Source organism: Chelonia mydas, chromosome 8, assembly GCF_015237465.2.
Source record: "Chelonia mydas isolate rCheMyd1 chromosome 8, rCheMyd1.pri.v2, whole genome shotgun sequence".
Taxonomy (NCBI): domain Eukaryota; kingdom Metazoa; phylum Chordata; order Testudines; family Cheloniidae; genus Chelonia; species Chelonia mydas.
Genome location: NC_057854.1, coordinates 64,500,540 through 64,526,692, shown reverse-complemented (window position 1 = coordinate 64,526,692; position 26,153 = coordinate 64,500,540). Strand labels below are relative to the sequence as shown.

Sequence of the window (26,153 nt, the reverse complement as noted above, 5' to 3'; positions counted from 1 at the left end):
TCTACGTGCTGTTGACACTAGGCTTGTACCCTACACATGGACAGAATATTAGAGATTATTAATACAGGTGATTAAAATAATCTGTTTTATACTAATGCAGAAATAACTGATGTCTTTGGTATACAATGTACAATGTTTGGAAAAGAATTTAAGATAAGAATGCACCTTGTTAAATTCACATAAACCAGAAGAAGCTACAAGTCACATAATTTACAATAGATTTAAATAAACTACATTTAGGATTATGAAGATTTACAGACATTTATCAAGTGAATGGTTTTAATTTGTAAAGACCCTTGTATGTCCCTGAACTATGTTCCACTAACTTGAAGACATGCTACAGTAAACACATATATTTGGCTTCTTCATTCTGGCTATATCTTATATAAAGATGAAACCAAGGACCAATAAATTAGCATCATAATTGTCTACAGTGGAAACTATGATATACAATATAAATAAACTATTCAAAAGCCAGCAACCTTCATGAAAAAAAATTAAGGGATTAGGAGTTTATACAGTTTCTACAAGTGATTGTGCAGCCGATAATCTCAAAAAATTAAAGTTTTAAATGAGATTCCCTTTTTGATTTTAGTGTCTCACGACATACAGTAATTCAGTACTGGTAAAATAATTACCAATCAGAAAGCAACACTAAGGGAATCACTTCTTTGCAATCTTATCACAGATTTTTTTCCCACAGGACCTAAAGAATGTAAACACTAGGGTTCTTTTTAATGCAAAGTATTAATACTCTTATTTTAAACATATGTTGATCCACATTTGCCCAGTTACCTTTTAGGATAATGAAATAAGGCAAGACTTTCATAACTGTGGCACTACATGTTATAATACTGATATCTTCTTTTGGATAGAGATGTAATTATTTGTCCTTCTCCAATATTTGTTCTGCAGCAGACTTTGGTCTACATAGACATGGCAGTATCACTCTTCTTTACCCATGTAGAATATTTTAATTACCTAACTTTTTTAAAAAAATATTTGTTTTATTTAAATTATGTGTTTAAAACTTACCTTCTTTTCTTGGTAATTTTAAAGATCACTTCTTAGCAAGCAGTTTTACTTCATCAGCTCACACATTTTGATTGTTGGTTTTTTTGCATCGCTAAATGCACTTTAGATGTTGACTTGCATTATTTAGCAATGTTACCATTTGAAATCTGAGAAGATTTTATTTATTTTTAAAAGAAACTAACTTTAAACAGGATGGCTAAAAGACTGAAAAACTTCAGCAAGCTTATTTAGCACGAAAATCTTAGACAATGCCAGAGCCATGTTTTTGACACTGTAATTGAAACATGGTTGAATTGGCAAATTTGCTTTGGAGCAACTATTTGTGATGTTTTATATCCATCTCATGTAATACTAATAGAAGAGGGATACTGCCTGATTTAATTACATGAACACACAAAAAACAAACTTCAGAACATATTAAGAATGTCAAGCTAACTTATTAACAGACTCTTCATATTATCTATTTGCAGGCCTGAGACAGAGACATTCAAAACCAGGCTTTTATGATTTGGTGGAGTTATTATACAGTATGTGGCCTACTCCAGACCTTTATTACAGATTGAATAGGTGCCACAACATTTATCACAGGCAAAGTAAGCGTTGGGTCCTTGGAAGGATGATAGAAGATGTCGATGGTGCAGTTTTGCATCCTTTAGAGTTGTTTTAGAAGTCCTGCTGTACAATGAAGGATTTTAGTGCACTCAATTTCTCCGCTATATTAGCTTAATAACACAGATCAGTTTGTTCCTAAATTTCTTCATAGTGGCGATCAGAAAAGTTAAATATACAAGAATTGTTCCGGTTTTTTTCATGTTGACATTGGTGATAGATCCACTTGTAAGCTTGTTTCATTCCAGTACAAAGTCCTATAAAGATTCCTTTGGGGATGTGTAGCATTTGATTCACAGTTTGCAATACAAATACCCTGATACATCACTTATTTACTATTAAGTATTTGATTATTATACCATTTTGCAAAGTCTTAAAACCAAGTTTTTAATTAGCATTGCTTGGAGCAGTTCAGAGTATTTTTTTTTCTTGAAAGCAGAAGCTCTAGTGGGTATAATTTATGCTCTCTTTGCATGCAGCATTTCAATGAGAAGGTTATTACATGGCACATCCCCATTCAGGTGTTTGTAGTAGAGGTATTCTTCGGCCTGCATACTGATGGCCCGGATTTCTGGTAGCCGCAGGAGAAGCTGCCCAAATTTGTCTGTCTGTTGTGGATAGTTGCACATTGTATAGTCCAGCAGAGCAGCATTCACTTGTTCCTGAACACCTTCCACAAGCTGGAAGTTCTCAAGGTTTTTGACATCTGATGGGGGGAAAAAGAAAGTAACATTTCAATTGCATTTGAATTCCTGTTTACTAATGCAATGTTTTACTTAAAAGATGTTTTTTTCTCTTGACAAAAGCATACTTTACATGCTGCTGAATATTCAGCAAATCCATTCCCCAACTTTCCTGGGAAAATGATCACAAAAGAACTCTAGCAGAGTGTCTTGTTGAAATTTTGCATACACCTCAAATCAATTAGACACCAATGGATTTTGAGCAAGGTCAACTCTTTTCATAGCTTACAAAAGGAAAGGTTGAAGATTTCTGAAGTAGATGACCATAATATATTGCCAGCAAATGAGTCCCCAGAGGAAGACCTATCTTTAACCCAGTATATTAAACAATTCATATAATTCTGTATTAATTTTTCTGACCCAAGGTGAAATCTTTGTCCAGGGTATGATGTAGTTAATTCTAATAAAAAGTGACAGGGTTCTTGTTTCTGTTTGACATTTTCTAAATGATTCTGAAAGCCTTTGACTTGTCTAGCCTATGCTAATGAGCCATCTGGTACACTCCAGTGACTGCCAAAATAATCTTACCTACTAGAAACTCTCTAAAATATATATTTCAATGACTAATGATCTTTATAAAATAAAACCCATGTCCTTTGGACAGAATAAAAGATAAAAAAAGTGCCCTTTAACCTGAATACGGTTTATAAATTCTGATACACTGATCTTCTTTGCTATTGGACAACTGTCATTCACACTGGTGAGGTGGGCACTGACAAATTGTTCATTCTAACAACATACGATTATCTATAAAGCACCTCTGAGCTCTCTAGGAATGTTGAAGTAGGTGGTTTACTAAAAGGTAGTTTGGTGGCATACTTATTTTGATGTGTCTATATTGCTGTATTATGTAGTCCTTAACATGAGATGCTGAACTTTTTTTATTATTCAAAAGAGTGTAAATTAAAGTTCTGTTCAATGCAAAAGACAACACTATTGGAAAGCTTAGTTAGAAACTAAAACACAAAAAGATCTAGAAATTCAAAATTTCAGGATAACTAAAATCATCCTGCTTACATGTATGCACCAGATGCTGTTAAATTAACAACTTTATATATATGTATGCAGTGATCAAGGTACAGTTGCTGTGAGAACGTGTCTTGGTTGTCAGCATAACATTATGACATAAATGAATGTTAGCAAGAAACACAATAACAATGTTAATTAACATGAACGTAGAGGCCAAATTTTCTCCTGTGCAGATTTTTCCAGCATAGTAGGCAGGGAACTTGCTGAATTCCCACCTGTGGAGTCTCCTTCAAATTGTACTGGTGAAGGGAGGTGAATGGAGGTTTTCATTATGAAGATCAAGAATGGGTTTTGGCCTGGGATACATGTGGCACTCACTCGAGCCCAAGCTTTGACCTAATTTATTTTAAGCTTTAGGCTATTAATGCTAGAATGTGTTTTAATGCTTTTAATAGGTAAGAGTATAAGAGTGCTTGAAATGCAAGTAGATGAACACACGGTATAAATTACAGGCTTGGCAAAAAGGTGAGACCTAGCAAGGCCTATTACAAAGTTGGCATAACTAAATTAGGGGTTAGCATTAATAAGTCACCTAGGGTCACCAGTTCTGGGGACTTTTAGTGATTTGTATCTTGTGACAAGCAAGTTAGCCACACAGAAGTGAAAAACACGTTATACAGTAGCTTTTGGGGGGATTTGGGGTACATGTATCCATGGAGCTGACTACATTGATGTATCAAAAGTAGTGGGAAAGGGGTTGACCTAACAGTGAGGCCAACCGTAGAAAGTTAATTATGGGCAGCCAGCATACCAAAAAAGGTTTCCCAGAATATCACAAATGGATTGGGGCTGAACCATTGTCAAATATGGTCCCAGTCATGTGTAGATGTAAGGAAAGAAAGGGGTATAAAGAAGACATGTATCTGATCTTTGGTGAGCACCTGAGAAGCTGATGTAAACTGGACCATCACTTCCAGATTATGATGGACTCCACTGACTATATCTATTTTTATCTGTTTCCTATGTTTTCAGAAGTTTTAGTATGACAACACTAGGACTGGCTGTTTCTATGCATCTGATTTTTGTTCAGTTGCATGAATGATTTGGGCACTTTGGTTATTAAATAAAAACTCTATTCATGTGATTCACCAATCTCATTTATTAAATAATAATGTATGTAGCTGGTAGAGAGGGAACCTGCTATCTGTGATTGGTACACTTTGCACCCCAAATCAATTTTTCAGCCTATATGCCAGAGATCAGGTCCATCGGCACCTATTCCTAAAAGTACTTCTGATGGAGCAAAGCCTGGTTCCTGCACAGAGCCCAAATAAATTCTGCTGTGTGCAGGAAGACGTCGGAGGTGATTGAAGGACAGAATTTTCCCATTCCAACCAGGCAACAAGGTCTGAACCACTCTGAAGTTTCTGCATGGCCATTAATGCAGACTTGGGACTACAGTAGCATACGCAGCTCTTTACATGGGTTGTCCCATAGCCCCAAATCCCTACTATGTATGCCTGCTGCAGAGACTGACATGCAGCAGCTGCACTCTTCAGCATGCTGAAAATATGAGGTTTCCCTCCATGGTTACTCTGCACCTTGCTCCTTCAAAGCGCTAATTTGACTGTGTGTGTGAGGCCTCCTGTGACCAAGGTGTATTTGGCCCTTACACTCTCTGTCTGAAGAGAGGAACAGCCTATGCCTCTACACTGAGCTGAGTTCATGAATCAACCCTGGGCAATCCACTTGCCTCCTTTTTATTGTGCTGCAGGCCTGAGCAACTGGGAGCACCATCTCCTCATGAATTGCTGGCTGGCCTTAAGGAAGCCAGTAGGAAATCCCTAAAATTGGGGCAGGTTCTATCCATAGCTGGGGGTTCCAGAAACCAGACTTCAAAGTCTGATCAGCCACCTCCCCTAGTTATTCAAACCCACAGTTATCCAAAGTTTTCTGGTGTCCCCAAAGATCTTTGGATAATCAGGTTTGCATTATATTATAAAAATATACCATGCATTGTTTTTAAAGACATTGTTTCAATGCTCATAATTGCAAACTATGTGGCTGTAATTAGTCCTCCAGGTGGCTGTAATTAGTCACTTTTGCTCTTTGCAATGTCTTGTGTGGGAAATGGCATAATTTCATTTTCTCTAGTCTACAGAAAACAAAGTGCACAGAATTAAATGTGAAAAGTTGTACTGCTCTGCATAAATAACCAGCGCCATTTGCTTTTTAGAAGAGTAATGACACTCACAAGGTATTTTGCAATTCTGCAATGGTTTAAAAATCTGTCTAAAATATGTTTCTGGGAGGTTGTTAAGAATACTAACATTACTAACTATCACAATTATTTAAAATGGGTTACTTTCAAATGTGAAATATAATCACTAGTTTGCTGCTATAATGTAAGAAATTCCCATAGACACTGCAGGTGAAGTAAAAGACAAACAGATAAACAGGGAGTATACAGTTTAGACTATATTAAATGAACAATGATATGTTACAAAATCAGTATGTCAAACATCATCTTATAAATGTAACTTTTGAACTGCTTTCAGCTACTGTGGACCTGATCCAAAACCTATTAAAATTGATGGGTATCTTTCGACTTCAATAGATTTTGGATTAGGCCCTATTTTAGGTTAAATTATTATAATATTTTTATAATAAGTTTAATCCTGACTTCTGCTCTATGTTCTTAAATATTACTCGTGTTTTCAACTGTAACTTCACAAAACTACTTAATTCTTAGCAGAGATGAAGAACAGCCAAAGTCTGAAAATACATAGACTTCTTAAGCTGATGTTTTTCCTTCTTGTTTTTTGTTTAAGATATGGAGGCAAAGTATGTGCTGTTGAGAGACATATTGTGCTGTCAGATGTGCCGGTATCATATTGGAGTCAGTGGGGCTACATTCTGCCCTCAGTTAAACTTGTGCTACCTGTGACCTATGACATTAGTTATGCCTATGTGACCCTTTGTGAGTTCAGTGGCTCGATCTGATTTAATGGAGGATGCATGGAGGTGAGGGCAGAATCTGTCTCTGTGATATTTTCTCACTTCAGTGCACAGAGCTTTAAGCATTCCTATAGAACAGTGATGATCACTCTAGGAATGCCATATAAATAACTTCAATTAACAATGACATTAAATACCAATGCTAGTATTGTGGCTAAAATGCCACATATTCAAGTTGAAAATACACTTCTTAATGCATTTGCTTTAGAGAGGTATTCTTAATAAAGTATTACCATTGTCTGTGGTCTCGGAAAACCCGCTGGGTCTCACAAATTATGCACAAAACAAATGTAGAAAAACACAGGAGATAATTATGAGGCATTGATATAATGGGAACACATGATTTTAGGCTTCATTGTGAGGCCCAGTACCCCTATAAAATATAGCATTTACTTCATAATTTTTTTCATGGAACCCTTATGTATTTACTTAAAAGTAGTCACAGTAATAAATGTAAATACTTTTAAAGAGATAGACAAGGTGGGGAGAGGTCCACCTCTGATGAGGATGAGTAACAAGGGAAAATAGAAAATGTAAGGTATTTTTGTTGTCTTCTTCAGCTTTGCAGGTTAGAGCAAAGGAGATTATAACACTATTGGGCCCACTGCTGCTTCCTGATGCTTGTGTATTTAGCTGATTATTCATAATGTGGTACTTAACAGTAATTTTGATTTTCTTTTATTTTAGCTATTCTAGGATTTTTTTTAACATTTGTGGTTGTACCTCTGGGTAAAGCGATTTGATTTCATTATAAAAATATTTATCTTCTGACTAAAGATTCTATGACCACTAATGTTTTATGTGGACAAAGCACCAGTCATCATATTGAGATTAGCTGGGATGAATTCACCTGACAAGTATAGTAAGAAAATCTGTAGTGCTTTTTATAAAATTTTTCAACCTATTCCAGTTTTTTTTGCAGTCTATATGTCTCCTATCTATCTTTGTATCTCTTAGTGAGATTTTAAAGTACATATGTTTAAGCTTAAAGTAATAAATTCGTTTCAAAGATTTAAAAACTTGTAAAATAAAATGAGCAGAAATAGACCCCCTCCCCTTGCACCCATACACCCTTTAAATTCTAGCAACTAGAAAACGCATGTTATGTTGCTACAGTAAGTCCAATCTCTTATCTCATCTACTTTATTCACTCAGGGACTAATTACCAACTTTTTACATGAAACAGCCTTACTGTGAGCTCACAGTGGGGCGCACATCTTTTTCCATCCTTATTGGAGAGTACACCCTTAGGTCTTCTGGAATATATTACATGTTTTACAAGAACTAGCAATAGCTATTCTGTCAAACATAGACTTTGTGTTCTCTATAGTTTACTTCTGAAGATGAAGACAAAAAAATTATTATAGTGGTGCCAGTAGCAGCCCTATAGTCACAGTAAAGGTCTGTCAGTATTCTCACTAAATCCTCAATTTTCACGGGTTCATACCTCTGTCATCAAATTGTGCTCTAAGCTGAAATTTTGCATACAAGATGAGCACACTTGGGTTTTGAAGAAAACACTTTTGCATATTTTCCAAAAAATGGGTCTGGCCTTTAGAGGGGGGAAATCTTTAGGTTTCAGAGAGATTTCCTCCCCTCATGTTCCAAACTTGAAACACTGAAATTTGGTGTGCTATTAATCTATAGAGAGCTCTCACTGGTTTGGGAATTTTGAAAAGAAAAATGAAAGGGAATGAGAGATTTAACTTTGAAAAATGGTTACTGTGCAGGAGCTGTGTAAATACTTTTCAAAGAAAGTTAATTAATTTTTAGTACTTCATTTCACCAGCCACTCCTGTCTGCACTGCATGAACTAACTGGCCATGCACAGAACCCATAATTCCACTCCCTCCTCTCTGGACTTTGGAGTTCTCGGCTCCTACTCTAGTTCCACAAATGAGAATGCTAACGTTCTCAATATTTTAAGGTATGAGAGGAGAATTTTTCCAGAAGATGTCAAAAAGTGAAGTACTTTAGAGATGAAAATTCTGAAATGGTTCCTTTTTTAAATGTTTACATTTTTCCCAATGTTTCCTTGCCTCTCTGCTCTTAGACTCCCAAAAATCACATTGGGCTGCAAAATTTGAAAGACAGAGATTTCGACAACATTTTGTAGTAATAGGTTTTGTGCTGTATTTACAATACTTTAAAGTAACTTGCTATTCTAAAAGACCATGATCCATACTTCCGCAACAGATCTGCTCCCTATAAGTGTTCAGAATCATATCTACTTACTTTTGTGTCAAAATATTTTATAACTGCTTCATACTTCTGTTAAGTTCTGGAGATAAATATGACTAGGAGAGAGTGAGCTGGATTCTGTTCCTTCCTTCCTTTGTGCATCAGCATATTTACTAAGTTCCTATCACATCTGCTTGTGCAACCCCAGAATAAAAGGAGCTTTGTACAGATTCACCTAGGCCTAATTTGACCTCCAGAATCTTTATTACTGGTGATGATACATGAAAAGAAATGAAGCCAGCTTGACTCTCAGATCCTAGGTTGAATTTGCGGGGCTGGCAGATAAAACAAAAACCATTACTACTTTTAAACTGAGGACATTTATCATTGAAATGATTGAGACACAGTAAAAATGGAACCCCAGAGCAGCATATTTACCAAGTCACTTTTCAAAGTAGAGATTAATTTAAGTCCTGCTCCAATCCCTATTGACTTCAGTGGGCCATAGATAAAATTATTAAATTTATTATATATTAAACTCTGTTTCTCAAAGGACTCAGCTGTAGGGAAAACGTATGGACAAATACAGTAGTATACTTGATGTATACAAACTGCTTGGGTGCCCTATTAAAGACCTTTGTTCTCCTCTGCCTCCTCACCACATTTGCAGCAGCTGAAGCACCCTTCAGCCTCAGCCTCCTGAAGTCACAACTGACATTTACACTTGGACTTTTTTGGCCTATCAGCTGTCAGATGCCTGAATCTCCCACTCTCTCCTCTTTCTTTCCTCTTCTCTTTTCTCCTCATGCCTTCATTTCTTCCCTCCCTTCCTTCTGTCCAATTTATTTCTTCATTATTCTTCTACCTGCCCATCCAAAGAATAAAAAAAGCAAATCTGGAACTAATAAATCATGTGCCATCCATTCCGGTGACCACATGCTTGTAATTTGCATCCTTTCCCTACATTATTTATTTTTGTCTTTTTAAACTATATACCCTTCAAAAGAGGGACTGTATCTTTCCATATGCAAGGTTGAATAGCAACTATGATATTTTGGGGTCTATCAAAAATAAGACTCCCCATAGGTTTCTAAAGTTGAACACGCAAAATTATAGGATATTTTGGACAATTTGGGCAGAAGTGACTTGCTGAAGGTCATATAAGGAGTCTATGGCAGGGAATAGACTATATCTACACTTATGGTGGCGTGTACACTACAGGCACTACACATGTCACTACCTGCCACAAGGAAAGAAGGCAGGCAGGGTCCATACTTGTTACTGCGGTGTGTAGCTACGTGCTACAGTGAAAGGCTCTGGCAGTGGGGGAAGGATCTGGGAGCAGGGAGGTAGTGGGGAAAGGCTCTGGCAGCAGGGAGCTGCTGCCAGAACCTTTCCTCACTGTCTTCCGGCTGCCAGAGCCTTTTACTGTGGTGAGGAAAGGGTCTGGCAGCAAGGCTCTACACTGCTAAAAATAGACATGGGAGGCTCTACTTTGGCATGTAGAGAGCTGTGTGGACAGTGTCAGGTATGTACACTGGGGGTTCAGGCACGTGGGGCACACTACTCGTGAAAGTTGTGTCTCGCTGTCTCCACTGATATTTATAGTGCTGGCTGGGTGTGCACTGTCTGTACTCTACATGTTGCCATAAGTGTAGAACATAAATTAGAATCCATATTACTTGACTCCTAGTCAAGTCCCCTGTCCACAGTATGACTAATGGCTAGAAATATTCAGCTTACCAAATATGGCAAATACTTGTACTTCTAAGCGAGCTAATGATTTCATTGGCCTAATAATTCTTTCTTCTCAGAGCCTCTTTGTTTCAAGAGTTGTTGACTGAACTAACGGTAGTCATAGGAACCTGATTTGTCAACATATAATGTTTACAATTTGTAAGTTATGAATATTCAAAATCAGTGTAATTTTATATGAAATTCCTGGAAATGGTGGGTGGGGCAATCTTTCAAAAGACTTGAAGCTGAGAACAAAGGTAAATAAGGTGTTATATTTAGTTAATGACAAATCACAATAAAAGAGGAATGTGGAAATATACATTCCTTGGATGGGAAGGTACTGAAAGTCTGGAATAAAGAAACAGGGGTTTTTAGATAGGCATTTTAGGGGTGGAAGTTGGAATATTATGTTTCCCCTTTACTAATTAAACACTGTTTATTAGAGGAATAATGGGCAGATTAATTTCAGGTGTAGTTCCACTTTAGTCAGTGAAATTACACCAGGAATGAATATAACCAAATAGAAGTACAAATATTTTTTGAAAATATAGCCTATATAAATTTCTACTGTGGTTAAAACACAGAAGTGCAGCTGTCACTGAAACCCTCTTGAGTAGCAGGCTGTATCCTTTTATAAAGCCCATCTGTCTCTATGAAAAATGCATGATCATAAAAAGCAGTGTTCCTTAGGGAAAAACCTCTCTGTGCTAATCTTGTAGACACTTTACAAAACACTTTTTTAAAACTTAAGTTTGCTTTTGATTTTCATTCTGGAACTTTTGTGTTTTTGCGAAGTTTTCTTATTCTAATAGAATAAGATATGAGGTTCAGTTTGTTCAGGTGGCAAGTCCAGACTATGAATAAGCTATGTTATAATATGAAAGAGAATTAAACAGGCAGATCCAAGTGGGGATATATTAAGCCAAATTTAAGCTCCAGTTGTTGAATTTAGCCTGTACTGGATGTCTGGTTTGCCTCGGGATAAATTCAGCTTTTCAGCTAATCGAATGAGGAAAACTGCCTCAGGTATGATAAAATTTACAAGAGAGCTCAGTCAAACAGTTCTTGTTATAAATATTAGCTTAAAGGCATTCTTCTGGTTTTTGGATCAGGACTGTATGTACATTTAATTATTACATTTAAAACTTTTATCAACTTGGCTAAAATGTTAGGTCAGCCAGTTATATTATGATGCTCTATAGGTAAGAGTAGAGCTTCATACTCCTTTTACTTTTGTATTATTCTGTGAATCTTGTTTGGCTACACAACACCATTTGATTTCAGTGTAACCAAGTCCCAGCAAGAACAAGAATTGTAACGTCTTTTCTTTAAAATGAGAAAATATAGCTTACAGTAAAGATGTTTTAGTGATTTACTAATCTCAGAGACCCTGTACACTGCCATGTTTTTCTGCCAACATAATAGATATGTTGGCAAAAAAATTACCTAATTTAGTAATTAAAACAAAACAAAACAAAAAAAAATACAGATGAAGAACATAAATATTTAGCAAAAAGAAAAGGAGGACTTGTGGCACCTTAGACATCCGATGAAGTGAGCTGTAGCTCACGAAAGCTTATGCTCAAATAAATTTGTTTGTCTCTAAGGTGCCACAAGTACTCCTTTTCTTTTTGCGAATACAGACTAACACGGCTGCTACTCTGAAATAAATGTTTAGGTGTACTGTGGAATCTGGTTGATAGGTAGCTGTAAGTTTGTATAAGTTTTAAGTGCTAACCATAGCAACATGTTCTGTATGGTATGGTAACACACAGCCCTCTCCTAATGGAACACAGTCATAGACCATTTGTACTTTTTTGAAGTTTTGCACACTCTACAATGTGAGTGGAAATTCTTCTTCCATTAAGCAAATGACTTTTCTTGTTTAGTTTTTTGTTTGTATTCACTTGAACATTTTAGCTCTTACCTTAAAGGGCTCAATCCTGCAAGAGGCTGAGCACTCTGGTCTCAACCCAGCAAAGCAGTTAAGTGTGTGCTTTACTTAATGTATGTGCTAAGCGCTTTGCTGAATCTGGACCAGAGTGCTCAGCAGGATGGAGCCCACTGCGGCAACAAAACAGTGCAGACACACTCACTATGATCACAATTCGCTTTCCTGGGTCCAATCCTACACCACTGAAATCAGTGGCACTTTTGCCATCAGTTTCAATGGGATGAGGGGTCAGGCCCTGACATTTCCACATGGCAAGACTACAAAGCCAGGGGCCAAAACGAAGGAAAATAATCCAGGGTCCAACCAGCATCTTATTTCTGGGGGAAAAAAATCCATTGTCAAAGTGATTTCCTAACAAGGTCATTAAAGCCAAGTTCTTATCAATAATTTTTTGACATTGTTTAAATTATTAATTCATCCAAGTGCTTGGGGAAATGTATTTTGTGTATGACGGACAGTAAATCCATAGTGTGATTTTTGTCTTCTGCACTCCGAAGCATGTGGCAGAGGGAGCAGCAGGGATACTGACCAAAGGAATCTCAAAGTACATTAGCCATTGTGGCTCTTACTTATATATATATTATATAGGTACAATGAGGTGTGTTAAGAATGGAATGACAGCCTCACTCTTTTCCATGCGTTCAGTGCTAATAGTAAGGGGTTTTGTTGTTCATAATATCTATTTTGCTATATCTGGCAAGTAGTTACCATAATGAGAATAAAGATTTGTGTAATTGTTATGGTTCAGTAATGTGCTGTGCAGTATGGTATGATAACAATAGTGGTAATAAAGTTTGACTATTTTTACATAATATCAATGAAAAACTTGAGCTTTACTATTATTACATATGGGATAGTCTTTATGGGGGCATCTGCGTTTTTCACAATGTAGACTTTACAACTACAAAGATGGCTGGAGATTGGTAATGAAATATGGGGCCTTCCCATCTAGGCGACTGGTTCAAATCCATCCAAAATTAGAGCTGATCAAAAGTCATCTGACACCAGTTTGGTGGAACTATGTAAAATGAAGGGGAGGGAAGTCCCATGCCTCACTGGCAGATGTGGATGTCACAAAATCCACCATCATGGCCGAGTGTGAGAATCTGTATCTGTGCAGATAATAGGTACTGCTGTTGGCATTCTTGGCAGAGAGGCCAGGGAATGAATGGGCATGGAGACTTTTCACCTTTCCCCCCTAAAAGTGGTCCCTCCAGGTCAAGGCAGGGCACTGCTGCTTCTTGTTCCATAGATAAAAAGCAGGCTTCACTTTCAGAATCCTTGACCTTTCACTACCATTAAATGCAGTTTAACTATGTGATTTACTACTAGAATATTTCAAACCATCTTTCTTTTTACATAGCCTTGTTACTTGCCTGAAAAGTGGTAACATAATTTTTCTACCAAGACTTTTTGTCTACGCTTGGATATAGAAGTGGTTTGGATACTTAAATTACAGAGAGAGATTTCATCCTGTGGCTTCCACATGTGCAAAGGCACTTTGCAGGTACAAACGCTTGCATATGTACTTTAAAAAGTCTTACACCTGTGCACATGCAAATGTTAAAATCTGAATTAATTATTTCCCCCCATTGGGTCTTCTGTATCTGTTGCTAACTTGCATATGCAGATGTTTACAATTTCATGCACACACATGTAGTGGATGGGTAAAGACTCCACTGAAATTTTACCCCACAGTGTGATGCTTTCCATAGCACAACTTAACTGTAGATTCATGTCTGTAAATTCTATTATTTATTTGTATTCTGGTAGTGCCTGTGGGCCCCAGTGGAGATCAAGCCCTACTGTTCTAGATGATGTGTAAATAAATAGCGAGAAGCAGTCCCCGCCCCCAAGCACTCACAGTTTCGACAAGATAGACAGGGATGGGGGGAAAGGAAGTATTATTCTCCCTATTTTACCGATGGGGAACTGAGGCATAGAGAGATAAACTGACCTGTCTAAGTCAGTGGCAGAGCCAGGACTTGAACTCAGATCCTTTGAGTCCCAGTTCAGTGTCTTAACCAAAATCCCATCCTTCCTTTCTAAATATTATTTTATTTTATGCTTGGTGGCCATTCTGTTTTGAACACATGACATTCTCATGAAGTGAGCTTTAATTCTCAGTCACCTCCTTCATTTTCCTAGTCACAAATCTATTCAGAAAGGCTTCTATAGTGTAGCAGCAGAGCACATTTTAAAAGTTTTCCCTGGTGTAAATATGAGGGCTAATTAGGGATGGGTGGGCCAGGTTAAGTAAATCCCAGATCTCAAATCAAATTTGAACCATTGCTGTGGATAAACAGCTTGATCCTGTGAGTTGCTGAATGCCCTCAAGTAAGTCAATTTGAGTTCAGGGTGCTCAACGCCCCAGAGGATCAGGCCCTTAATTCTGCCTCCACTATCAAATCTCTGTAAAGACTTCTAATCCTAGTTCCATCTCCCACTGCTGTTTCCTCTTCCACAGGACTCAGGTGGGCACTAGGCTGAGCTCAGGTGCACCACTTACTAACTCTCACCTACAGCTTCCCCTTTAGGGGCCCAATCCAACTCCCACTGAAATCAATGGGAGTATTTCTATTGAATTGACTGGTATTTGGACCAGGTCCTACTTGAAAGTAAGTGTCCCAATGCACCTCAGAGCATGTGAATTTTTCCAGCTGTGAGTTTCAGGAGTGTTTACTTGTGGACAGGGTTACATTTCCCATTCCCATTTTATTTTAAAGAGTGAAATTTATATCTTCATTTTAATTTTTTTTTTTTACAGATTCTCATTAATCTTTCTAAATTAACAGTAGAAGTTACACTGGCTGGAGCTACAGAAATCTTTAAAGAAGCTTGAGTTTCTTACTTTTAAATGTGAGGTCATGACCGCGAAATATTGCTTTTCCGTTAAATCACAGTACTGAAACAAGGGGGAATATATGTTTTGTGGGATATAATTTAAGTAAGTATATACCCGCACCCTTGTGTTATATATTTATATAAACATGCAGACTTTCAAGTTCAAAGGTATTCAGCAGCAAACACTGGATTCTCTGGTTATACATGATCATATCCTAGAAATGCCAGAGGAACTGCTAAAATTTGCTGCAGCATTCTCCCACCCTTGCTGCAGAAAACAATACTTCACTGCTGGAGAAATCCAAGGGCCCTGATCATATCCCAGGCTATCAGCTCATAAATTTTCTTTTGTTTCTCTGCATTCTTGATTTACATTCACTAATTGGAAGTTAATGTGCTCCCAGAGGCACATAAATCATATTTAATCTAAAAATCATACGACTTTCTTCCAAGGTGTGCTTCAGAAGGCCACTGAACATGTTAAATATTCTAAATGCCATCGCTGTATCTACTATGTCTTTGGTAATATTATAGTGAACCTTTTTTAGTAGGTAGTGGTGACTGGGTGTTTAACACAGAGGTTATTGTAACCATTCGCTTTAATCAGAGGAAGTTTTCTGAATGTGGACTAGTGAACATAAAAGCAACCCTCACTACATCTGTCCGGCTGAATTTAATTAAATTATTTCAAAACAAAGCAGTGAAAGATTTCATCTTGATATTAATTTTCCTAGTTCAGCTTTTGGGGTAAACAAACAGTTCCCAGTGTAGAAAAGACAAATCAGCCTTGGCACCTACCCTGCAAAAGAATTACCAGCTAGAGTTACATGACATAGGATCCAGTTGCGTCAAAAATCCCAGATATTTGATGTTTCAAATTCAGACATCCTTCATTTAGACCGAAATAACAGACATTTATTGTGTACCTTGCAGTTGGTGACTATTTAACAGCAAGGTGCTCTCACAGTATGGTACTCTTTACTTTATGTGCACAGTAATGAAAGTTCACTATTGATTTTTCTGTAGCTGCTTGTAACTATTATAGTTGATACATCAATAGAAAAGGAAAGCACAATGTTTCACAGGAGGCAGAAAATCAGAGAATACATGATGCTGTGATAGTAAATCATGGCATAATCTCAGGAATTGATAGATGGTTACTGCTCACTTGAAACCCATGGCTTTCTCTGAAAAGACTACCCTATAATCGCCCAATATGTTCTAACAGACTGACTGCCTGTAATAGTGCTAACGGACACAACACAATGTTTCATCTTCAGAGTAATAGTTTCCACAAGCTCAGTTGTTTTGTTGTGGCAGAGTCCATTTTGCATCTTATTGCAAAGGGAGACAGAGAGAGAATATGGTTTGAATATGGTTTGAATATGGGTAGGACTTGAACTTTGTAAGAGATTATTTCCGGAAAAGAGCACAGAGGGTTTAAGTAAGTTGTCATTAATTCTCAACTTGCAGAAGTCTGCAGGTCTCAGTAAAGGAAATGCCTAAGAATTGGTTATTGTTGGTGTCAAAATATTTGAGCTGTTTTGTCAGAAAAGACAACTGCACAGAAAATACGTTTACCACAACCACTTCCGGTTCCAGTGTTCTGAAAGGGTGCCAGAAGTCATGTGAATAATTGGTGGTGCTCTTAAGTGTCTGCTGCTGTGTCTGCAGAATGTTTTCAGGGCACAAATATGTCTGAATTGTACAGTATGCCTTGTGAGGTTTTTACCAGGAATGCGCTCAGCTGCTCCATTCCCTTTTCACCCCTGTCCCAGCTATGGTAGTTTTACTTGTGGTTTTATGAACTGTATGGTCCCATCTCACTGCTAAACTTTTAAAATGTAAAGATCTGTGGTAAAGAAATGGGATATTGCTGGGGGCAAAACTCCAGATAACATAGCTGGCTGGATGAAGCTTTATGTATTATTTATGGCTCTCACAGTAGCTATTTACCCATGTTCCTGCACTTGTAGAATTCCCTTCTAGATATTTTTTTGAAGAGTTCAGGGTTTGACTTTTGGCCCTCTCAGCCCTCCAAAAAGCAGCAGATGATTCCATCTCTGCAAGCCTGGACATCTGCCAGAAAAAATGGGTATCCACAAAGGGAACAGACATCCTCAGAAAATCACCTGCCTCCCTACCGAACTTGGACAGCAGCTGCCCTTTGAGGAAGAGTCTATCTACAGTAATTTATTCTGTTTTGGTCCATGGGTATTTTTGGAGAGGAATCATCAGGAGGAGGCCCAGAGTCCTTGCCTTCCCTGTCCCCAAGCAATCCACCCCCATGAAGGGTTCTCCTGCAGTTGGGAGAATGGAGAGGGTGCTGTTGAGGTGCCACTCCCCATTTTGGCATCCTACCCCTTCTGTAGCTCAACAGCAGCAAGTGGAGGGGTATACTGGGACCCACATTTCCAAAGGTCACTGAAAGTCACTGTCTGGTGATGATGGTCAAAGTATATTTTCTGCATAAACTCTTGAGTTTAGTTTATAAAAGCAAGTTAAGAATATCCTTAATAATTAAGGACAGTGAGTGAATCTTGTGCAGGCTGAGGTTTTGGAAACTGCATTGAGTATTTTGGGGGCTTCTAAAACTAGTTCACCCTGCTCACTCTCTGCTGCATGCTCCACCATTGTGGTAGGCACTGTACAAACAGATACAGACATAGGGCCTCTTCCCTTAAGAGCTCATGTACATAATTATGTATCTGTATTGTTGTAGTGTCTAGGAGTCCCAGACATGAACCAGGACCCATGGGGTGAGGTGCTGTAAACACAGTACAAAAAGACATGCCTGCACCAAAGAGATTGCATCTAACTACTGAAGCCCATTTCTGCACTTTCTTCCATTGCTCTTTTCCTGTTCATTTATTCATTTCACTCTCCCTCCATCTCTCACTTTTACTCTTAGTTCTATTCCATTTTTCTCTTTCCTTTCTGCCAATTTTCTCCTCCCCACCTTTTAATATTTTTTTACTTTTCTCATGACCCTCCATTCTCTTGCCATCTTTTCCTCTGACCCCCATACCATACTGTTCTTACCCTTCATCTTTTACACTTTCACCACTTCCTCTTTTGTCCTGACATGCTCTTTTTCCTCCCATCTGTTTTCCTCCCTGAACTTCCTTCTCTCTTGTTGACCTGCTCTTGCCTCCATTTTCCTTTCCCTCCCTCAGATCCACCCATTATTTTTTCTTCCTTCTTTGCTAGGAAGCCACTCAAACTGCCCCAGTTGTTCCTTCTACTCCACCCAGCGTCCATATTCCTTCCTTTTCTCCACTTTCAGGTCTCTCCCCCTTCTCTCTCTCTTTCCAGGTTGTCCCCCCTTTGCTCTCTCCCAGGTCCTCTATTACATGTCTCCATTAACCACCTCAGTCCTCACTGTTACAAGAGTGCTCTCTAAAAGCGATGTCTGTATATATATAGCTAGTTAAGTAATGTACTAGAAGATGGTGCTTAAGAATATGCAGCATTGCACACAGGTTTTCTAGGAGCAGTAAAAGTTGTTGTTGTGCCCTGGAAATGGATTCCTTTGTGCAGCTCTTTACTTCAGTTCTTAACGGCTTTCCTGTCTCCACCATGGCTAATTCCAGCTGTGTGTTCTTGGCTGTAAGTAGGATAGGCCCAAGAATCTCTTCAGCCTGGCTGCAAAGATTCTTTTGATGCAGAGCCAGGATGAAGCAGGAGCTACTGCTACTATGTATTTGCATAGCCCTCCACATCAGACCTCTCAGCAGTAGGAAGCAGAGGTCATGTCCACTCTTGCTGCACAGCAAAGAGGCAGGCAAGTGTACATTTGGTTGGCCAGCAGGTGACAGGAATAAAAGCTGCCATTTGGCACTGGAGAAGGCACTGCTCTGCTCGCAACCTGGCAGGGCTGCTACAGCCATAGTCAGGCATCAATGGGATGAGAGAAGTATGATGGGGATTTTTGGCACACACTGCAGCGTGTGTTCCCTTAGAGGCTGACTATCAAGTTTATGTTGGCTTTCAGGTGATCATCTATGTTCATGCTGTGTTTAAACATGTTTGTAGCCAACAGCTCTGATCCCAGTGTGGAATGGGCCTCTGTTGGGGTAGATTGTTCTATATTTCAGATTTAGCTCATAGTTATTTACAGCACTTCATTGTTCCCTTCTACACCTCATCATAAATTAATGTTTGTAAACAAACTCTCGAGATGTTAGAAATTGGCTGGGAAAATCACTGTTAGGATTTTTAAAGGTTCCATATATTTAGTACTGCAAACCCCTACAAGTTAGATATTATGGCCAGATCCTGCCAATCCTTACTTATGTAACTAGACACATTGCTTACTTACAGGAGTAAGGATTTGCAAGAACCTCTTAGTTTTACTCTGGCGGGGGGGAGTGATGGGGGAATTATTATCAGTTCTATAATGATTACTTCTACATAAAAATATTTAACTCTCAGCCTGGTACAATTACTTTCAGAATCTATCCATACATTCAGAATAATACCATATGTCTCAATTCAACAAAGCACTTAAGATCATGCTTACCTTTAAAAATGTGGGGTGGGCCTATTGAATTCAAAATTAATCAAATGGGTAAGTTTTGCTGGATTGGGGGCCTGGGACACCAAAACTGAGGAACTGGTCTAAGGAGTTTACTGCTTCTGCTTACAGTACTTGAAAATTGTGTATGCATGCTCATTCGCTCCCTCCCCCCAAACACATGCAATCCACTGCCATACAAACATTGAACATATGTAATCTACATTAAAGACATATATGGTGCACAAATTCCAAAGTGACCTATCAGACCCAACTGTGGATATGTGCTGTTTTCAGTATAGATGGTAGCAATGGGGGAAGCATCTAATACTACGGTGACTGACATTCTATAAATTCATTAGATAGATAAAGTCCCTTGGTGTTATGATTGCAGAAGATACTGGTAGGCTTATTCTGAAATCCCCACTGAATGCATATAAAGGCAGTATAGAATACAAACATCACTTGGATACCCATGTTTCTAATTACTGACAAAATTGTGTCTAACAAATATGTGACCTAATTTTCTCTTCAGCATCTGATCCTTTTGTTGTTTAAAAAATTGCATTTTTAAAAACCCAGTGAAAGAAACTGCAGGCTTTTTTTGATCTGTAACATCCCCCCTTCCCCAAAGGTATAGTGACCATATCGGAAGTAGTTCATGCCTGGTGTAACTCCATTGAACTCAGTGGAGTTACACCAAGGTGAATCTGCACCATTCATTGTGTTTTATCAAATAAAATCAATGCAAATGAATGATGATTATTTAATTTCTACATAATTTTGGCTTAGTGCACTTGTTAAAACACAATCCATGTAACCATAAAACAGAAGGGTAACTCTGCTTCCTTTTGAGGAGTTTATTAACCATGACTCTAACATCCAGAGCTGAGGTGAATTATAAAGGATTAAAAACCAAAATGGCTGGTTTAATTCCTCCTCATAATTTATTAATCCCCCACCTCTGTTCATTTTACTCCTTTAAAATAATTTACTTTTTTCATAGACACTGAACAGGTATAGATTGAGAAACCCTTTGAAGAAAGGAAAGTAGAAAACAAATGTTAGCTGTCTGTTTTTCTTCTGAGCTGATTGTACAGTGTTTGGAAACCAGCATGGAAGGCTGGACTAAAAAATTGTCAGCTTGCCGAATAAGTGTTGTCCAAGAAGCAAAGAGTAGTCTTGCATGGTCAACTCAGTTTATCAAAAGCGGCAAAGAGTCCTGTGGCACCTTATAGACTAACAGACGTATTGGAGCATAAGCTTTTGTGGGTGAATACCAGTTTATCAAAATCCTCACTCCACACATCATCATTTAGCATCTGTAACAACTTCAGGAATCAGGACTCATTTTCCATTATTTGGCTTTTTGTTGCTGGTTATGATGGATGAAGTAAAAGGAAGACAGCTTGATTTCTTTCCCTATATTGAATTTAGAAGGGCCAGAGTAGCAAAGGAATATGGTTTTGATATAAGGTTGCAAAGGAAAGTCAAGTACATGGCATTTTGTGCCATACAATATATGGAATGTAAGTGTTTGGGTGTGAAAATTGACCTTTGAAAGGATTCATTTCAAAGGGTTCCACACAGTTTTAGCCCCTTGATTCCCACTAACATGAAAATGTAGAAGGTAACTCCTTCAGGACAATATGTTACACAATTTATAAAGAAAAAAGACTTCCCCCAACATCCACAAAGGTTCTTTAATCAGGGGCCTTTAGCTGTGACTTTTATGGAGTCTGTCATAAGGCAGCCCTGCCTAGAGTGCCCGCCTGTGACAGGCTGCAGTATAACAGTCATGCTTGCCTCAGTTTCCCCTTTCAGAGGCCCCAGTAACTCTATGCAAGCTGTCAGGACCTACTTCACTCACAGGGTCCAGTCACCCTGTCTCAGTGCCAGATGATATTTTGGTTATGATACTTTCAATTATATAGCATCTTTCATCCAAGCATCTCATTATTACTTACAAAGGGTGGATAGATACTATTACCATTTTACAGATAAGGAGATTTAGGCATCATTTGAATAATCCAAAGCCACATTGTGAATTTGTGACAGTCAGTAATAGAAAACAATTCTCCTGACACCCATCCCTTTTGGAAAATCCTTCATAACATGAGTTAATCCTAAATGTGTTCAAATCTAAAGCAATTAGGATCAAAGACATAGAAAATAAACAAAAGCAATATGTGAAATATCTTTATTGGGCCAACCCAGTTCAACCAAAGTCTACTTTAATAGATTTTAAGGCCAGAAAGGACCATTATGATCATCTAGTCACAGGTCAAAGAACCCCACTCCCCCAGTAATTCTTCCATCAAGCCCATAACTTCTATTTAAGCTATAGCATATATTTTAGAAACCCATCCAGGCATGATTTAAAATCTTCAGGTGACAGAGAATCCACCATCTTCCTAGGTGGTGGTTCAATAATTAATTATTCTCACTGTTAAAACTACACCTACTTACTTTGACCTGCCTAAAAAATATTTATTAGCTATCTCACCAGTTCCATTTAGGGCACACTTAGGGCTTGATCCTAGAAATGTGAATAATCCCATTGACTGCAGTGGGATTACTCACACTAGTAAATATTTGCAGGACTAAACTTTTATCTGATAACCAGGGCAACTCTACACTAATAAGCAACCAACTTAATGAATTTAAAGGTGTCTCCTTGCTTGTGCAAGTCATTCTTAGGCTGGGAGTAAAGAACAGGGAATGTAAACGATCATGTTCATTTCCAAAAGTAATCTACGCTAAATACCATCAGTTAAGTAAACAACACTATTAATGTAACAAGCATCACATGGGATAAATATATTGTCAAACTGCTGTTTGAAAAAATATACTTAAATTCATGGCGTTTTTAGCTACTGCAGCCAGCTGCCATCTCATAATAAATGAAATTCACTCCTTCCCTTGATATAAATACATATTGATTAGGTTTAAACTCTGAACTTCAAAATGAGTTATATCTGCCCATGGCTCAACTGCTTTGTTCACTAGACAGAGAAAAAAACCCCAACAACTCCAACACCTATTATACTGCGTTTAATTAAGACAAGCATCAGCTTTATGTACAATTATTTGCTTCTGCCAAGTCTCTATGGTGCAAATATTGAACGGTCACATCTCCTGAATGCTAATCAATCCTTTCTGAATTCCAAATGATTACATAAATTTAAGGAAATGTTTATTTGCCAGTATTATCCTCCGATGCATACATTAGTTAGACATTAGGATCAAGATATGTGCATCTATTTGACAAGTGTACAGTAAGTATTTTTTCAAAATTAGGCTATCATATGGGGAAAGTTAAAACTACGGCTGCATGCTAATAAAGCTGAGAACCCCAGGATATTTCTCTTGCTTATCTGAGTTCACTAGATACAATTTTTCTAATGCACTCGGGTAACAGTATGTGATGAATACATTACAAAGACCTCCAATGGTTATCACTTAAAACCATCGTAATATTAGACCAGTTATAAAGAGGCATATTTTATAAGCTGTCAAAGGTAAAACAATAAATCTGGAGTGACCACGATGTTCATTCTGAATAAGATTAAATTAAACCATAAGTACCGTCTGTTACTTTGAATAAGAATCAAGCATATTTAAGGCAACAATTCTATCTTTGCATGCATGTGTGCAGTCAGCTTTTACAGAACTCAACTAGAGATCTGCATTAGCTACTGGGGGCAGAATTTGTCCCACAGAATACTTCACTTCCACCTTGTGAAATCTGTTTTGAGATCTTTGAATGAAACATGCTATATAAATGCAAAGTATTAGGAATATTATCTATGAGCCTCACAACAGCCTTTAAGATAAAGAACTATCATTGTTCCAATTTTACAGATGGTGAAATAGAGACACAGAAAGTCTTAAGTAACTTGCACATGTGAACTGGAAATAGAACTTCTGGGAATAACTTTGTCTGACCTAATCCTTCCTCCTGTTATTTTATGTTTCCAAATTTATAGCACCTTTAGTGAACTGTGCCTTTAACAAACCCAATAGCAGCCCAAACCAGAAAATCCAAGTGGCTGGGTTCAGGTGTGGTAGATGCAGAATGATCTCTGAGGTCTGCAGGTCTGTTAAAGGTCTGTTTGTTGGGTTGTGTCTCTGTGTGTGATAACAAATTGAGGATCATATACCCCTGCACTGATTAGTTTCTGTCTAGCTCTCTGATATTGTCCTCTGTTCCCTCCTCAGACCCCTTTGCCCTGCTCAAGCCACATGACTCACTTTGTTCCATCTCACACTCACCAGATCTGTGCATCCCTAAGCCTTGAAACTCCACCACAAACCAGTCCCCATGCCCCCTTCACATCCCGCTTTAAAACATACTGCTTCCAAATGATATCCTAGTGTTCCTCACCCAAGAAGGGCTAACTAATCATGTGATAAAAAATAAACCCTCAGCAAAAACTGTGGAAGTGACAAGTTACATGTGAACCACAAAGCTTTAGTAGTATTTGTTGCTAGCTTTTGTCTGTTTAGATAGTAAGTTCTTTGGAGCAAGGGACCGTTCCTTGTCTGTAAATCACGCAGCACGCTGTGGATGCTATATAAGTAAATAATAGTAATAATTAATAACAAAATGCTTTTCCAGCTTCAGGCTGCTGCTGAGCTCTTGGAACCAACTGAAAAGTGTTGCTGCACAGATTTCTCTGTGTGCTTTCCAAGAAGCAAATGATGGAGCACAATAATGAGAGCTGTCCTCTCCCATCTGTGCTTGAGTACTATAGAGAATACACAGACATAAGCACAGGTTTCTTTGCTAATATTGCTCCTATCTGGCAGAAAAGGGGCACATCCCTAATGGACAATATAACATCCAGGGAGAGTGAATCACAATTGTCTCCCCATGTGACATGGTGGCCTGCTTGAAAACTAAGGCTTTCTTTGCTTTGTTTAATAGCCCATTGTTTGCCATACATAATGATTAAACGTTTACTGTTTGTACAAGTCCCTGTTGCCTCATGTTAAGTGAGATGCAAGATCAATAGTTGCTCTGCAATTATTTGCCCATTGATAAAGCCTTCATTTCTTAAATGAAGTACATTTATCTCTGTTCTGACAGAGATGAGAGAAGTACCAGTCAGTTGCTGCCTATTCTAGCAGTAAGCTCTGCAGGCAGACAAGTGGCTGGACATGGGTCAAATGATGTCTAACTTTCTTCCTATTGGCATTTCACTTTACAAACTGTTCTGATGGAAGCGTTGACAAATCCTTGCTGAGTTCTAATGATGAAAGCTAGCAGGACAAATAGGAAGTTTTGGTAAAGGGAAAACAGTGGCTGGATTTCAGTTTAAATGACTTGACTATATAAATACTGGACAGCAATAAAGAAAAGATCTGTTGCACTGAAAACTGAAGATGATAGAAAATATCCCAATGAGAAACCTGCTTGGTTGTTAAAATGTCCATCTTAAATTAGTCATTTAGGTAATGAAAAATTAATCTGAACTCTTTTTCTTTTGTAGAAAGGGGACCTAATTTAGAGCTGAAGTGTGAAATCCTGGCCTCGCTGAAGTCAGTGGCAAAATTCCTATTTGCTTCAAGGGAGCGAGGATTTCACCCAAGTTATGCTGTGTATCTGTTTCTGCTTTAGGGTTGCAGAATGTTAGTGCTAGTCAGTGAAGCAGGAAGGTGACGATGCTGTTCTGCTGCTAAAATACATACACACACAAACAGAAAAGTGCATGTGAAGAGGAATATTTTTGACATTGTTGGATCTGTAAATAATTCGTACGTTTGTAGCTTTGTTTATATTAGCTGTTATTATCAAGCAGTCTGCAACTAGTATTTTAATTATGTTAGATGTTTAATTTTGTTGGGGGAATTGATAGCTGTTTCTGTGTGTGCTGATTATTTTATTTAGATATTAATTGTCAAGGTTTGGGTGGTAGTATAATAAGCAGTTAGTACCTGTGGCTACTTTGCTTTCTAGGTCCAGCGTTTGGAGATGGAAAATCTGTGCATGGAATGTTAATACACTGGGGACTTGATCCTGTGAGATGCAGAACTACATGTAAGACATGCTGAGCACTCTCAAGTTCCACTGATTCCAAGGGGGAATTGAAAGCTCTGAACCCATTGATGAAGCAGGACCTGTAGGTAGAACTATTCTGCGGAATTATGTATTAGGATATTAAAGCCTCTATTTTCTACTATTTTGACCCATCTTGGTCTTCAGTTCCCTGTAAAATGAGATCAAGTGGTATCTGGCTATTTTTGAATATAGGGGTATAGAATTCCAGACCATAGTTTGCTGCTCTGTTTGGAAATGCCCTATAAAGTTTAATAGAAAAATAATTTTTCTGTAGGTTTTGGACCATCTTATAGAAAATTATACTCCTGCTGTAGAATTCTACTGGATGTTTCTAAAATCCCACAGGAAGGATCCCATTCCTTGTTAACTTCCATAAATATTGAAGGTAATTTCAACAGAACTCTGTTTAATCCCCATAAAATTCCATGGGATTTTCCATAAAAGGCTCGCTGAGAGTGATCCTGCTCCCATTGAAGACAAATA

At 38.0% G+C, this 26,153-nt stretch overlaps 1 protein-coding gene across 1 annotated transcript in view; it reads right to left on the bottom strand.

Annotated features, from left to right (window-relative positions):
- Positions 1-597: 597 nt before the first annotated feature.
- The window catches only part of NR5A2 (nuclear receptor subfamily 5 group A member 2), a 100,222-nt gene continuing 74,666 nt past the window's right edge, over positions 598-26,153 (bottom strand). Inside the window, exon 7 of the mRNA XM_037907685.2 lies at positions 598-2,350. Within this exon, the coding sequence (XP_037763613.1) occupies positions 2,103-2,350 (248 nt within the window). The 3' untranslated portion in view covers positions 598-2,102. The remainder of the gene's footprint in view (positions 2,351-26,153) is intronic.